Source organism: Fundulus heteroclitus, chromosome 3 (genome assembly GCF_011125445.2).
Source record: "Fundulus heteroclitus isolate FHET01 chromosome 3, MU-UCD_Fhet_4.1, whole genome shotgun sequence".
NCBI classification, from domain to species: domain Eukaryota; kingdom Metazoa; phylum Chordata; class Actinopteri; order Cyprinodontiformes; family Fundulidae; genus Fundulus; species Fundulus heteroclitus.
The window spans coordinates 14,176,981-14,189,966 of record NC_046363.1 but is presented as its reverse complement, the minus strand read 5'-3'; the positions used below and the strand labels follow the sequence as shown (position 1 = coordinate 14,189,966).

Genomic DNA, 12,986 nt, shown 5'->3' with positions numbered 1-12,986 from the left:
TGAAATCTAAAAATAATTGGGAGAACTTAACTGATTTCTTCAGCTTTTAGCCCAAAAGGTGTTTTAAAATCCAGCGTAACCCCCAAATCCAATTAAAAAAGAAAAGAAAAGAGAAATCATAACGTGTCCCTTTGGTTTATCCTAAAATTAATACACAGAGGTTATATTACCTGAGGCACACGTTAAACCCAAGTCAGATATTAATCATATTAACAGGTCTCTAAACAGTCCAGAATCTATGATTTTCGCAATAAAGAGCTCAAAAATCTATTTTCTTGATTTACTGAAGTAAAGATGTTCTCTGATTATCCGCAGGGTGAAGAAGAGAGCAGACATCATTGGAGCTTTTAAAATGGAACCGCTCTACCTGAAACACGAAAACCAGGAATCAGGTGGAGTCAGACTTATTTCATGCCACTAAAATGATCACATGTTTGTAAGGTCTCACCAAAGTTCCTCGAGGATCTAATGATGATATCAATGTCATCTGCATTTGAAAGATCGCTAAAGAATCATGCCACACACTGTATTGAAATGTGGTGCTGTGCTGTTCAACCCCAGAAAAGACATCTCACATTTGATCATGCAACAATCACAAACTTCTATGTATTTTGGGGGTAATTTAGTGCAAGAAAAACAGAACGAAGTAGCTGGAAATGACATAATTTCCAATTATGTTTTAGAACTCAAGTATTTAAAACATAAACATGTTTAGTCCCCTTTTCTAATACCCCAAAATAAATGATAGTGAACAAATTCTGGTACTCATCCAATTAATAAATAGACTTGTGTGCTTTAATCTTAATACAGCTGTTCTGTGAAGGCCTCATTGATGTAATCGAGAACAATAGTGAACAAACAGCATCCTGAACCCAGCAGAGTCAGGGAGGAAGTTGTGGGGAAGTTTGAACTAGGGTGAAAATAAAAATCAACACCCCAAGCTCCGAATGTGTCACAGAGGACAGTCCGGTGTAACATTCAAAACAAAAAGAGCATGGCCCACATGCAAACCTGTCAAGACATGGCCATCCACCGGGGAGAGCTATATTTGGTTAAACCAAAAAGCCTAGAATAACTCTGAAGGAGCTGCAGCCTATTTAGAGGTCTCGGTTTAAAAAGGCTAGCTATGAATGCACGGCAAAGTTGCAAAAATGCTGGAAAACCAGGAGTCGTTTTCCTCTCACTTGATCGCAGAAATGAAGTGAATTACAACGACTTTCGTGGTTTCAGTGTCACAGTGATTGGCATTTTTCAAGGGGGTACAAATTCTCCGTAAGGCACGGTAGATGAGAAAACCTGTTTGTTTTCAGGATATCGGTGAACTTTTTCTTGCACATCCCCTTTCAAAACTCAAACTAAATTTAGTCACACGATATCATTGAAATGCTCTGATTTCACCTTTGTTTCAACTTATTTTCAAAGTGACCATGCACATCTCTGTTAAATGATTGTGTTTAAGTGCACTTTAAAAAATAAAAATAAATCACTTGAACTGTAGACAGTTTTGATGACAAATATCGGTGTCTTAGTGAATATATCTGTTATCTGCTGTGTGTGTGGAAGGGGTGTGCATCGTCTCAGCCTGCAGATGGGCTCAGATTTGCACTATAATTTGTCTGAGTGGCAGAGACAGCTACCACCCACCACACGGAGGCACCTTACAAAAGCTGGACTCTTCAATCTAATTAGTGGTTATTAGCGCAAGCTAACCCAGGGCCTCCATTTTGCAGAGATCAGCTACCTGTAGGCAGTGGCGAGTGACAGCGCTGTCATCAGTAACATGGAGGAGGTGGGCACATGGGCCAGGAACAACACCTGGACAATAAAACATAGTTAAATAATAATCTCCACAACTTTACCACAGAAACCATCCTCAAGTTGAAATCTCTCTGGGAGTTTTACTAAATAAATGCAACAGAAACAGAAATTGTGTGGCGTACTGGGAATATCACCCCAAAGGGATTAGCATGCTGTTTTTACCACCTTATGTTGAAATAAAGAAATATTGCTACTTCATTGTCTGATCATCAGTATTATTTTCCTTTCTTTCGACAGGGCTGGTCACGGATTACAGAGTAAGAGAAATTATCATTATAAGTGTCCAGAATGTCTGCAGTGATACGAGTGTTATAGCTTTGTCCGCTTTTCCGTCTCCAACCTCCAGCACTGGCAGATTCCACTGGGAAGAAGGTTTCGCTCTCTAAAGATGTGGTTTGTGTTTCGGATGTACGGGCTGAAAGGCATGCAAGCCCATATACGAAAGGTAGGCAACCAACCGAGTGATTGAGCTTTATGTCACAAGTCCATCTATACCTTCATATGAGCCGAGTCGTCTGAAGTATTGGCTCTCCACTGTGTCTCACCATGCACTTTAGTGGGATACTATGTGACAGATCAGCCTAAAGTGGTGTACAGTTGTGAAGTGAAGGAAAATTATACACGGTTTCCATAAAATAAACAAAGAAATAAAGTAAAAATCTGTTCTAACCAGCTTCAATGCCCCCCCCCCCCCCCCCCCAAAGAAAAGCAATCCCATTGCATGATGCTGCTACTAGCAGTTTTTACCATGGGAATGGTGAGTTCAGGAGGATTTGCAGTGTTCATTTTTGCATGTAGGCCAAACAGTACAATTTGCTCTCATCTGACAGAACACCATCTTTTTAAGTATTTACTTTGTCCCACATCTTGCCTTCCAGCAAGTGACCAACAGGGCTCCTCGTGGCTTTCTTCTGTCTACGTGTTACCTTTCCATAAAGCTGCGGCTCTCTGCGGTTCTTTCAGATTAACTAGGGGGCCACGTGGCACCTGTTTTCAATCTGAGATTTAATTACACACAGTTGGTCTCTACTCACTAATTTATAAATGAATTAGGTGGCAATTAGTTGCTATCAATGTTATTTAGGAGTAGAAAAGTAAAGGGATCTAAATACAACTATGTGCCACACTTTTTTCATCCATTTATTCATAATATTTTGTAATAATTTTTGAAAATGTAGTATAGTTTTCTTCCCTTTCAAATTATTATATATTATTATGATACTTCGTTGGTAAATGAATAACATTAGCTACGTTTACATGGACAAAAGTAATCGGAACAAACGGCCGGTCAGAATAAAAAATAACTTGAACCTGACGAGTGTGCATATAAACACTTGTCAGGCTCAAGTTATTCCGAATGTGGCAAACTGACCTGGGTGCACCTGTGCGCCCGACATAAACCTCACGTATTTCCGGGTTGGTGAGTGGCAGAAATATATAAGGAAGCGAAACTGTCAGGGCTCAAAATTGTTGCTTACTCAGTAACGTTTTAACCATAATTAGAACATTGTGCAAGTCCGACACTCAGAAGACAAACAAACCTGTATAATACTGCTTTGTTTACTATTTTTTTGTTGTTTAGCAAATACGGAAGTACTTCTTTTTCTGTGTTGTTTTTTTTAGGGGAATTTGATAACTGCATGTCAGAGTGGTTTTATTCTGAATAAAGCCAGGGGCATATACATGCACATTATGATCGAATTAATTGTGTGTCTATATAAACGTTACAATCCGATTATTTAATCCGAATACATTTTAATCCTATCGGGAAATTGTGTGCATGTAAACATAGCTACTGCTTGGTATGAATGCTCCAGTGAGGTACATTCATTATAACCGACATGTGTGAAAATTTAAAAAATAATCTTAAAATGAATTTCAGTTTTTGTATGGTGGTGGCATTCATTTTTCTGTACCCTCTCAATAATTATGATATGGGGTAAGTGGGACTGGAGTATTTCCCAGCAATCACTTGGTAGGATATAAGCTACATTTTCTGGACAGGTTACAGGTCTGTCACAGAGCCACATGTAGAAACACAAGACAGAACAATCCTGAATGCATATTGCAAATATGTGTGTTTTAATTATTTCTATTATGTTTAGGTAAAAAAATCCAGTTTTTCAGACCGGCTTTTCCTTTTCTGCTTTATCTATCTGCCGCTCCTCTGTTTTACTCATCTCTCAAATGGAGTTTTGTGGTGAATGCCACCTCTATCCTCGCTTTGCACACCTAACCCCTCCAGATCCTCTTTACCAGTCAAGTTCCTCCTCTCCTCCCCTGCCTGTCTCTGCTGCCATCCGCATAACGACAGATAATCCATCCTGCCAGTCATGTAGAGCACATGTGACTGATATATGCTTTTCTCTAACAACATTTCCTCCCATCCCTGGCCCCTTTGCAGCTTGCCTTTTCCTTTAAATGCTTCATGGCTGAATGCCTGGCTCTCTTGTGTCCCTCCTCCTCTTCCTCCTCCTCCTCTTCTCTCTGGTCTGCTCTGTCAATCAAATGGGCCTGTTTCATGTTCATTCTCCATTTTAGATAAAGTGGCAGCATCTGAGAAGAGCTGCAATGAATCAGCTTCTAAACGAGGCTCAATATTGTGACTACTTCATGACCACTTTTATTGCACATTTTTTTTTTAAATCATCCTACTCAGCTGCACATTTCTATCAGTGTCAGTATGCTATGTTTAATAACTGTACTGCTCTACTTGTCTTATGCTAAAGTCACCCTTACTGTACAGTCTTTAGGTGTTTAGGCATCTTGGTGACTTTTTTTACGAGGGACGGTAGGATGGAACGAGAGGCGGATAGACACAATAGGGGCTTCTTCTGCGGTAATGTGGGTGCTGCTCCAGTCTTCTGTGGCAAAGCTAGAGCTGAGCCAAAAAGCAAAGCTCTTGATTTAAAGGTCTGTCTACGTTCTGACCCTCACCTGTGGTCATGACGTGTGGATCATGACCAAAAGAATGACATCCCGGATACAAGCGTCTACATTTAGCTTCCTCCTGAGGGTAGCTGGGCTAAGACTTAGAGTTTGGGTAAAGAGCTCTGTTATCTGGGGGGGAGCTGCTGCTTCTTTGCATGGAAAGGAACCAGTGGAGGTGGTTTGTGGGTCTGATCAGAATGCCCTCTGGGCGCCTCCCGTCGGAGGTTCTGGTGCGATTACAAATCTCATCTGGCCTGGGAACGCCCCGGGATCCCCAGAATGAGCGGGAGAATGTGGCTGGGGAGAGGGATGTCTGGGTTTCTCTCCTGGACATGTTTTCTCCTTCGACCCGATCTGGGATAAACAGAAGACAATGGATGGATGTAAGGATGGATAGATGTACAGTCTTAATTTGGCCTTTTATTTTTATTTATCTTTTTATGACTATGCATGCTTCCATTTGCTTTTCTGCTGGTACGCCCAAATTTACCCACTGAGGGACAAAAAAAATTATTTTTCTATGTTCTTATATTCTTATATTGCCTTGAAGAGCAACGACATTGACTAAGAACAACTGGTGGGTAGCCGTCTTCTAGGATGTGAGCAATAGAGCCCTGTTTACTGATGCATGTTAGGCTGATGGGTGGATGAAGCTGTGGTCCCTATTGTCATGTAGGGTGTCTTATAAGGTGTAAAAAGCACACGTGTAGCAGGCCAGCTTCAAACACTATCGAGTTACTCTCCTGTGAATACAGTAACACACTGTAAAATAAATACAAAGTATGTCACAGGACGAAGGCCAAAACTGTTCATTACAGCTAAACAGTTATTTATCCTATAAACGTTCTGGAGATAAGGAAATGAAAATAATGACAAAAATTGTCGCTCATGTTCAACTCGAGCGTCTGGTTTCATGTGACAGGAAGTGGCAGGAAAGGTGCGAGCAGCGTCCAGTGTTTATCGTCACGACTAGGCCGACGCTCACTTTCATCCAGCGTCTCAGGGGCCTCTCTGATCTTAAGTGGATAAATTATGCAGCAGCTTGGTTGATCACACAGGGCTGTCTGAAAATTGTGTTTGGTGGAAGCGGAATCTGATAAAAGCTATTTCATGGCTGATTTTTGCCTCCCAGAGCTGTCCTCTTGTTAAGATGTAAACCATCACATAACAAGCTTGTTTTATCAGATGCAACTGCCTGTTGGTGATTATATCTGGTCTTTATTGAGTGGCTGCATTCAGCCAAATGAGTGGCTTTAAACAAGATCACTCTTTGTTTTAACGCAACACTGCCATCTAGTGAAAAACATTTAGTTCAGTTTTCATTTGTTTTCTATAGAGACAACAATATTTAACAGTTAAAAGGTCATAATATCTAAGAAAAGCTCTGCTGTGTCTTATATTTAAGACACAGCAGATATAATTATAAGAATAAAGTCATAAAATTCTGAGATTAAAGTAATATATTTGTAAGAACTCTTACAAAAATGTGAAGCCATCCCCCTGCATTACAATGAGAAATGCATAGCATCTTATTAAGTGACACTTTGATATCGGTTTCACAAATAAGGAAATGCTAAATCTTTTTACTACATCTGCAACAAAGTCCTGACCCCCACTTTGGCAACGCCTGGATTAGAGACTAATTGCTGTATGTTATGTTTGAACTTCATCTCCAAATGTTTAATGTACTATGCTGTTTTCTTACATCCATAACTAGATATGGAACACCACCAAAAAACACATAAAAATTATCCAGAAGTTCACCTTTTCTTTCAGAAATGTTGCATTTTTAGTTTGATTAGCTGGTTTTCAGATTGGATGCTGTGTTCAATTACATAAAGAATATTTCACATCTTAATGATCTTTATAAAACAAACTTGAAGAGATTGTTTTATCTGATCTATAATTGTGTTTTCTGAACTATTGCTGTCTATTATGACTCTGTTTGAGTTATATCTTCTGCCGTTAACCTGCTGTTTTATACCGTCATGATTAAAACCCATCTGACGTTTCGATGGAAATAATCAAACTAAGTTGCATATTGATTTACTTTTGCTGTACATCTCTGAGTACATTTTTACAATGAGCTTCAGCTCATTTGGGTGTCTTCTGTTTACAGCAAGTGGCCCTGGCCAAAGAGTTTGAGAGTCTGGTGAGAGCAGACAAGAGGTTTGAGATCTGTGCTGAAGTGGTTCTGGGACTGGTCTGCTTCAGACTCAAGGTAACAATGCACAACACTTTAGATCGCTTAAATCAAGTCATTCTTGCACATTTTGATGGAAAATCTTAGTATCCTAAAATGTAGTTGGCTAGGAAGTTCAAGACTATCCCAGAAATCGCTATCAGCTGGCCAGTCAAACTGGGAACCGCTGGAGCACTGGTGTCACCATCACTGGTTAAGCCAGTTTTACACTGTCATGGCTCTGCCTGTCATGCTCAAAAATGGTCTCTTTTAGGCTCGACTAAATTTTGTTGAGCCCTTTTGGTCACACCAAATGTTTGATTAGACAAAGACTGAAACATTTTGGTTGGCCAGAGTTATGATTTTTAAGACTAAGGGAACTGCAGTAACTATAAAGTACATGGGAGGTTGCATCATGCTGTGGGGCTGCATTGCTGCCAGTGTTGCTGGTGGATTGCACATTGGGAATCCATACATGAAAAGCTAGGACTACCTTGGCCTCAAATCAACATTCAGATCATTGAAATCTGGACACAGTTGGGTTTTCCAAAAGGACAATGGCTGCATCCGAAAAGGTCTAGTTCGTAAAGACTCTTCAGCCAAAGTGCGTCAGCGTTCACCATGATAAGTGCTGTCTGAATAGTGCCTTCAGCAAGGAAGGAAATAGGAAGGAGCATCTTTTACAAGGAGCCTGTATGCCTCCTATCACAGTTCCTTTAGCATTGGAAACTCACAATGTCCCTAAGGAATCCCACAGCCCACCTCACGCAAATTGACGAAAATCTTCGGAGAGAAGAGAGCATGTACTTGTAAGTAGCACTATTTATCCTTTCTCCTATTTCATGACTTGTTGGTCATCCATGTGGATAAGAGGCCTTCAGCCACCTACTGTCTACAGCTAATAGGCTCCTATAGATGTCAAACTCATTTCTATATTGGGCCACTTTGGCATCATGACGTCATTAAAAGGGCCGGTTGTGCATGTATAGATGATACTTTTGATTTTATAATTTAATTTCAGCTCACATAGAAATACATAAAAAAAAATGTCCAGTAACAAAAAAGTAGCACCCTTTGGCTCAGTTTATACAGCTTATAGTTTGATACTGGGGTCAGTTACACTTTAAACTCTCATCATTCTGCATCACTTTTTCTCTTTTTGGACATTTCCGGGTGGTTTTAATGTGTTGTGGGAGAACTGACATCTAGTGGTAGGATGCTGTTACTATAAAGTAAAAAAAAATCAACAGGAGGCACAGTTTTATACTTTATACAATTTAAAAGGACACATGCCTCTACTTTATGACATGATCTGCCTATTTTTGGCACTTGAGGGCCGGATACATTGCCTGATGACGGGCTGGATTCGGCCCGCGGTGCTTGAGTTTGACACATGTGCTGTAGATAGCTGTAAATTTAGTTCATAATACTAGTTATCTATATATACATATCTGTACATATCTGTAAGACTCTATAGTAATATCCACCTGTATATTATATAGTGTAACAATGTAAAGGCAAATTTTTAAATCAAAAGAAGCAATGAAATCGCCAGCTATGACGTGATGAAATATAATGTATGTTAAAATATGTTGACCTTGAAAATGACTATGATTATTTGTTAATGTTGTACACATTGTTTATTTTGTATAATGTGTATACACCATTTTCTGTAAAAAAAAAAAATCATAAAATTAAACAATTTAAATAAATAAAACAAAAATCATCACCAATATGTAAACTCTGTTTAAGATGACAACAAACAATTGGACTGGTACTGTTATAAAGTCTGTATGAGTTTCATCAGGAAAACACAATAAAAAACAGACCTCTGTACATTTGATTAACTTGGATTTTTGTAGTTCTTGTTTGGAAGGCTGTAGGCCTGGATTTGACCTCGCATCATCCATGTGTGTTTTATGTCGGAGTTAAAAGCTGTCTGGAATTGGCACAGCAGTCCGGAGCTCGTTTTCCTCCCTGCTATAGAGTTCTTGCTGTTGACCTCATGTAAGGTCAAGGATAAGGAGCTATAATTAGAACATTTCAGATGCAGCCACTGGTCCCAAAGTCGCATCCCAACTTGTTTTTGTAGTGGATAAAGCAGGCCAACATTAAGGAGTGTGTGTTTTACATATCAGCCCGACCAATTGTGACCGACTGTGGGACAATCTGTGAGACAATCTGGAAAATATTGAACCCAATTATTTTCTCTAGAATCTTAGTCCAGTTTGTATAGGTGACAAATTCAGTCTTTGTATAAAATAAAAAAAAAAGGTCTGTTGATCAGGAATCTAAACGCCATGCTATTCCTCCTCTCAGGGCTCCAACGAGATGAACCAGAGCTTACTCAAAAGGATCACAAAGAGCAGAGAGATCCACTTGGTGCCGTGCCAGCTCTCTGGCCGCTTCGTCCTGCGCTTAGCCATCTGCGCCCGCAGCACTGAGTCGCGCCACATCCAGCAAGCGTGGCGCCACATCACACAGCTAGCCTTTGAGCTTCTTCAGGAGCAGCCACATTGACCCCTAGTCCAGGTCTAGGAAGTGCTGCTTCGTTCTGATGCTGACAAGAAAACCAAAGTCTAGACAGGAGAATAGCGAAGAATGCCCTTTTACTAATATATGGATTTTTTATTTATTTTTTTGCTGTCAGTAGGGTTTCTGTCTGCAGCTAGATGGTAAAGCTAATACGTATTTGCAATTATTTGTATATGATGGTTCTAAAGATACATATATGTCAACATGACTTACCACATGTTGTGCTAGAGGTTCTAAACAAAAAAAAGGGAAACAAGTTTTAGATATTACCTCTTATGTCTGGAGTTTCTTCGGCCATTGTCTAAGCTTCTATCTGTCACTGCTTGGTGATTTTGTGACTGTCCGCGACATCATACATTTGCCTGCCTGCTGGCGTTTCTGTGCCCGTTCTGTGTCTTCCGGTTGTCGAAGAGTCAAGGGTGATCGAACTGGAGCTTAACTTTGTTGTGAAAACGTTGCATGTTGGGATATTTAGTAGTTTAGTCAGCTGATGCCTGCAGTTTCTGTAGGTGCTTATCTAGAACCAAGCTTCTCAATGTACCGTACTGATGTTAGTGACATAAAGAGGTAAAAAGCGAAGAATTCAAATATCGGTCATTTGGATAAATCTTTTTATAAGTGCATTCAAGATCAAATTTCTACAATTAGTCATGTTTAATTATAGTGGTCCATGTGAGGTGATTATTTTCTATTTTTCTTAAAATGTTGTCTTTTACACAGGGGCCACTTTGCAATCTGCAGCACAACATAGTTATTATATCCTTTTTAAATAAGAAAAGAAAGAAAATGACCCTAATGTCTAAAAACAAAGCACTGTTTTTGTTCACTGTATTAGAAATAATGTTTGCACTCATTCAGAAATAATAGTCAGTTTTGTTAAAAGAACACAATTTTAAGCAAATGTGTGCATAAAACCCCCCTGACTGCATGTCTATGATCTGATTTTGGTGCTTAAATGGCCCCTTAAATGGTCTATTTGAAGTTATTTTCAGTAACGGTTCTCTTACTTGTAGAGACAAGACATACTGCGGGGAACATTGTAAAAAAGTAAAGAAATTCTCAGGCTGGTGGAAGACTAACATCTACTTATGGAAGCAATGTTTAGTTGATTTTAGCATCTTAAAGCAACTCAAATATAAAAAGGTTTATGTGATTTAATGATACTGTAATGGATATGAAATGTCTACACTAAACGAGACCATTGTTAAGTTTGTTGCTTTTCCACCTCAGTATGTGAAAACTAATGTTGGCGGAGGTCCCCAGCTGTTCAGTCCTCCCATTTAGCCAATCATGAAGGCATTGGACATACCATCTTTGATGCCAATGCACAAATAACTGTTTGGCGGACTTAAAGCAGACTGACACGTCACAGCTAACGATGTGAATTGATAGAACCGACAGCGCCAGCCCGTTTAACTTTACCATAGTAACGCTGAAGTTCTGCTGACCAATCAGCCACAAACGTAACAGCGGTGTCTCGTGAAAGCGTTGACTGTTGATTTGCAACAAGCATTTTAAGTTTTGAATTGGAAATTTCTCCAAAATTAGACAAAATGAGGGTCAATCTTTTTAATCCAAGTCATTTTATGTCAGGCCCTATGATATAAAATTTGCCTAAACCGACAAATTAAAATTTTAGTTTTAGAAATACTTAAAACATAACATTTCATTTTATGGTGAGATCAAATAATCAAAAGTCCTTTTATTTCTATTTTGTAAAGTTTGATCAAAAATATGTTTACATCCAACTTTTACATTAAACCTTCTTGAGTAAAAGGGGAATATTTGAGTACTTGTGCCACTTACAAAGTTAAATACACAATTTGCAGCCTCTAATGTTAATAATAGAGACGGAGGAAAGAAGCAACGTTGCCATTTTCTATTAAATTCTTTTGAAAGTGATTTAAAGCTATTTGGAAAGAAACCAAAATTGCTCTTGAGTTCGCATGCGGTCCGCTGGAGAGGCCGTCAGCCAGCCTCTGCTCTGAGAAGTTCTTCACTTTTCTAGAAACTCACTGTGATATGACATCTTTAACCACAAGTAAATAAAATCCGTGCCATCCCTTTAAACAACCTGCCATGTCTACTGCTGTCTTCAGTGGCAGATGCTCACAGGATGTTCTACAGTCTCTCATTATAGCACACATGTGGCAGGATCAAGAAATATAATGCATTCTTACAATGAACAAATGTAATTAAAGCATTAGCGTCTTGCGTCTGTCTGGAGAATAATAAACATGTGGCATATCATGGGAGCTGCCTGTCTCTGGTGCAGGTGTGTTTTCTTCGACTTGACCGTGGGTTGCATAATTGTTCTACATTTATCTGAATAAAGTCTGCCGTAGTCTGTTGGCTGTGATTTATTTCCTCCAGGCCTGTTAGGCTCCCGTAGACAGAAATGTAATAGTCTCTTGCAATAGAGCCACAGCAGCGGCTAATGTTGCTCTAATTCCTAACAAACATAACCTCATGAAATCCTTCTGTTCTTCAGTCGAAGCCTGCTTGGTGAAAGATGACAGGCAGAGTCACGACTTCTCTCCAGCTAACACGCTGCAACAGTCAGCCTCCTCTGAGGATCCTAGTCCCTGCAGACGGAAGCTGCCCTTTTATAAATAAAAAGGAGGATCCCCTGTTTGACCGTTGTGCTTAGTTTCTAAATTACTGCTCCACATTACTGCCCTGCTTATTTATTTATCTCATAGTATATGTAAGTGTCTTGTCCAAGGGGCGGGGGGATGGGGGATGAGGGGGGGCTGCTTTTACTTCTCTGATTGCAGGGTGTGACCAGCTGGAGCTCATCATGGTCCAATCAGGAGGAGCTTAAGGAGGAGCGAAATATTTACCTCTCCTCCTCAGTGCCGACCTGGACTCCTACCCTGAAACTGGGAGAAAGATTCAATATATCCCTGCTGTCAACAAACCATTTCATAGTTTCTTACATACAAAGATACATGACAGTAAGCAGTCCTAGCCAGACAGGGACGTGCCTGTAACAGTTTAAACGAATGTGGGAAACGTCTCCTTCAGAGATTATAAAAGTACAAAAGAGAGCGGCTCTCTTTGTTGCCCGTTCAGGCTAAATGGTTGGTATTACAAAGAGACTATAGGGACATAACAGCACTATTACGACGATCTTAGGTCAAGCACTTACAGCTGTGTACTTAACCTGGCCAGCATGAATAAAATATGTCTTTTACTTAACAATTTGCTGAGCTGGACAAAACGCACACGAAGGCAATGCACTGAAGGCCCTATATCGGAGTCACATGAGAAAGATGTTGGTTTGAGTTGATACGCTTTAACTAAGATTACACCATATTTACCCTTTATGAATCTTTCTGACCTATGTTTTATTGTTTAGATTGTCGCTCTGTTGGCCTGTGTGCTGCACAGAGCAGAACGACTAGGCAATTTGCTCCAACAAGAATGTATTTCCAAAAGATTTTAGTTGTAATATTTACCAGCAGAAGAAGCGCTTTAAATGAAGGAGATTAAACTGTGATAGTAGATCAGATAGAAA

At 39.7% G+C, this 12,986-nt stretch overlaps 1 protein-coding gene across 1 annotated transcript in view; it reads left to right on the top strand.

Moving 5' to 3' along the window:
* Positions 1–11,815, top strand: part of ddc (dopa decarboxylase) — a 36,328-nt gene extending 24,513 nt beyond the window's left edge. Inside the window, exons 10-14 of the mRNA XM_012864624.3 lie at positions 316–392; positions 2,056–2,075; positions 2,165–2,263; positions 6,869–6,970; positions 9,251–11,815. Coding sequence (XP_012720078.1) covers positions 316–392; positions 2,056–2,075; positions 2,165–2,263; positions 6,869–6,970; positions 9,251–9,451 — 499 coding nt within the window. The 3' untranslated portion in view covers positions 9,452–11,815. The remainder of the gene's footprint in view (positions 1–315; positions 393–2,055; positions 2,076–2,164; positions 2,264–6,868; positions 6,971–9,250) is intronic.
* The last annotated feature ends 1,171 nt before the right edge of the window (positions 11,816–12,986 follow it).